This window comes from Helianthus annuus, chromosome 6 (assembly GCF_002127325.2).
Source record: "Helianthus annuus cultivar XRQ/B chromosome 6, HanXRQr2.0-SUNRISE, whole genome shotgun sequence".
NCBI lineage: Eukaryota > Viridiplantae > Streptophyta > Magnoliopsida > Asterales > Asteraceae > Helianthus > Helianthus annuus.
The window spans coordinates 28,512,769-28,516,169 of NC_035438.2; the positions used below are offsets into that span (position 1 = coordinate 28,512,769).

At 44.7% G+C, this 3,401-nt stretch overlaps 1 protein-coding gene across 1 annotated transcript; it reads right to left on the reverse strand.

Moving 5' to 3' along the window:
- Nucleotides 1-463: 463 nt before the first annotated feature.
- On the reverse strand, nt 464-2,677 carry LOC110944584. The gene is made up of 2 exons (XM_022186242.1): nt 1,964-2,677; nt 464-1,798 (listed from the first exon to the last, which is right to left on the reverse strand). The coding sequence occupies exons 1-2, from the start codon at nt 2,675-2,677 to the stop codon at nt 464-466; spliced, it is 2,049 nt and encodes a 682-aa protein (XP_022041934.1).
- Between the last annotated feature and the right edge of the window lie 724 nt (nt 2,678-3,401).

Sequence of the window (3,401 nt, forward strand, 5' to 3'; positions counted from 1 at the left end):
AAATCAACTGCGTCCATATGCATTCCTGGCCAGTAGTATCCGACGTTCATTATTTTTGCCACGACCATGCGCGGTCCCGCGTGTATTCCACATAAACCTTCATGGATTTCTCTGACCAGGTATTGAGCATCTGTTTTATCGACACAGCGTAATAATGGTCCCATGAATGACTTTCAGTAAAGGACGCCATCCGCCATTTTGTAATTTATCGCTTTGTGTTGGAGTTTTCGGGCTTCTGCTTTTCCTTCCGGAAGTTTCCCGTGTTGTGGTATAAGATGATCGGAGACATCCAGGATGGGTTACTGACCTCTATAACGTTTACTTGCTTGAGATGGATCGATGGATTAGACAGTACCTCTATGCGCACTTCTTTTGCTAAGTGCTTGAAGCTGGTAGCGGCCAATTTGCTAAGCGCGTCTGCGTGCTTATTTTCGCTTCTGTTTATATGGTTAACCCTGAATGTCTAGAATTGGCTGATTAACATCCGTGCTTGTTTAAGGTATAATGCCATAGCTTCTCCTTTTGCATCGTAGTAACCGTTAATTTGCTCGGCTACTAGTTTTGAATCAACGTTGGCCTCAAGGTTTCTTGCCCCCATTTTGAGCGCTAGACGAAGGCCTGCTAAAAATGCTTCGTATTCTGCTTCATTGTTGGTACTTTGGAAGTCTAAGCGTATGGCATATGTGAGCTCGTGATTGTCCGGACTGACCAATCGGAGGCCTGCTCCTGCTCCGTCATCATTGGAAGCGCCATCTGTGTGTGAGGTCCAGACTCTGTCGTCGAAAACAGGTGTAGGGTTCTGGATTGCCTCGCATTCTTGTACTTTATCGATGGGCACTTCAGTAGCGAAGTCTGCTAGAACTTGCCTTTTGATTGCTGGTCTTGGCTTGTAGAAGATATTGTATCCTCCCAGCTCAATGGCCCATTTAGCCAATCTTCCCGCCACATCGGGTTTTGATAAGATTTGGCCTAAATGATAATTTGTGAGAACCGTGATGACGTGGCCCAAGAAATACCTGCGCAAACGTCGGGATGCGTGCACTAGTGCTAGAACCAATTTTTCTATCATTGAGTAACGAGTTTCTGGGCCGGTGAGCATTTTGCTGATATAGTAAATTGGAGTCTGAACGTTTTCTCGTTCCACCATTAATACTGCTCCTACCGCTACTTCCGCGACTGATAGGTATAAGATTAGTGGCTCTTTTTCTTTTGGCGCAGTCAACGTTGGTAGCTGAATTAAACATTCTTTCATTTGTTTGAATGCTGCTTCTGCTTCAGGTGTCCATTGAAAGGGGGTTTTCTTCCCGCAGTTTCGCAGCGTACTGATAAATGGATAAGATTTAGCCGCATGATTAGCCAAGAATCTGTTCAAGGCTGCTAAGCGTCCGGCGAGTCTTTGCATTTCTTTTATTGTTGCGGGTGAGGGCATTTGCTGGATAGCCAGTACTTTTTCTGGGTTTACTTTGAAGCCCTCTCTTGTGACTATGAAGCCCAGAAATTTTCCTTCTTCCATGCCGAAGGAGCATTTAGTTGGGTTGAGTTTTAAGTTTACGCTGCGCAGAGAGTCGAATGTACGCTGAATATTGTTGAGCATTGAGTCTTCCTCATGGCTCATGATGACGAGGTCATCCATGTATACTTCAACTGTCTTGCCGATGTCGCTTTTGAAAACTGTGTCCATTAATCGTTGATAAGTTGCGCCAGCATTGCGCAGGCCAAAGGGCATTTTAGTGTAGCAGAAGATGCCTTTATCTGTGCGGAATGCAGTTTTGTCTTCGTCTTCTTCCTTCATCTGGACCTGATGATAACCTTTGTAACAGTCGAGAAAACACTTCCACCTGAATGATGCTAGAGAGTCGACTTTTTTGTCTATCTCCGGAAGTGCGTAACAATCTCTTGGGCATGCTTTATTCAGGTCTTTGAAGTCGATGCACATTCTCCATCCGCCACTATGTTTTTGTACCATTACTGGATTGGCAACCCATGTATGGTATTTTACTTCGCGCAAGATTCCCGCATTGAGTAGCTCTACCACTTGTTCGTCCATGGCTTTCGCTTTTTCTTCGCTAAAGCTGCGCCTCGCCTGGGCAACAGGTTCCGCTGATGGTTTAATATTCAGGCAATGTTGCGCTATGTCGCGTGGAACCCCAGTCATGTCTGCTGGGCACCAAGCGAATATATCTTTGTTGTTGGACAACAGTGCTTTCAGTTGTATTCGTGTTGCTGGTGAAATGGCATGTCCTAGTGAGATGGTCTGCTCTGGGTATTCTTCGTTCAGGACCCATTTCTCCGGTTCGTTTGATGCTGAAGGTTTGACTACCTTCGCTGGTGGCTCGTCGTCCACGTACATGACTTCTTTGCTTGAGTACAGAATTGCAACTCCGGTTTCCGTTGGGAACCCACATGCAGCGTGTGGGATAGATGTAATCATACTGAACTCTCTTTGTGATCTTCTTCCGAGCAGAACATCATGACGTGATGTTGCCGGCATGACCATGAAATTGACTGTAACTGTTCGTGAATGTTCGCCATCCGATAAAGTCACAGGGAAAGCTATTTGCCCTAATGGGAATACAGCTTCATTGCAGAATCTGGTGAGGGGAAAATAGAACGGTTTTAGACGTGCTTTATCATCTGGATCAAGTTGTTTAAAACACTGCTCGTATATGATATCCATCGAGCTTCCCGGATCTATAAACATATAGTCTGTCCGGTAATGACCGAAGATGCCAGTAATAATTACTGGTTGCTCTTCCTGAGGGCCTCCTGGAACGACGGGAAATACGACTTGCTATTCCCTCCAATGTTGGTCATAACTTCGTTTGTTTGTCCTTCGCGATGGACCTCCTTGAATCATGTTTATTTGTTTTGGCTTAACTTTCTGATGGCTGCTATTTCTGAATTGTATTTCAATATTACGATTAGATTGGATGTCCCCCCGACAGGGTGTTGGTGGGTCCAATATTGTAATGTTGCTCTTTTCACCAGATCTGATGTTTGGGACCTCAGATCTGGTGATTTGTATAACGATTGTGTTTAAAGCAGCTTGACATCTATTGAACCAATGTGTTGGAGATCTTTCTATGATTAGATCTGAGAAATTCTCCCTATCTGAATGACCGTTGTTTTGAGTGTTTTGGGTTGTAGACCCTTCAAACTCGGATCGGGGATCCGATGAGTGGAATAATGAATCCTCTGCCATGTGCAAAACAGAGGATGAAAAGAACTAAATCGAAACGAGAGGAAAACTAGAAAAAACAGAGGAATCGGTGGGCGCCAATGAAGAAACACTAGATAAATGGTCGGAACCGAGATATCTAGGGGGTTTGAATCCGCATAAAAAGGTTGGTTTCCACTCGATCGATTCAGGTCTAACAGACCTTCTTCTCCGGTAATTCTGC

Excerpts from the sequence above, each read along its gene's own strand:
- LOC110944584 (XM_022186242.1), bottom strand. The coding sequence starts at position 2,677 with ATGGATATCATATACGAGCAGTGTTTTAAACAACTTGATCCAGATGAT. Across the intron at positions 1,799-1,963 it reads GGGTTGCCAATCCAGTAATG|GTCCAGATGAAGGAAGAAGA; the intron begins GTACAAAAACAT and ends GGTTATCATCAG.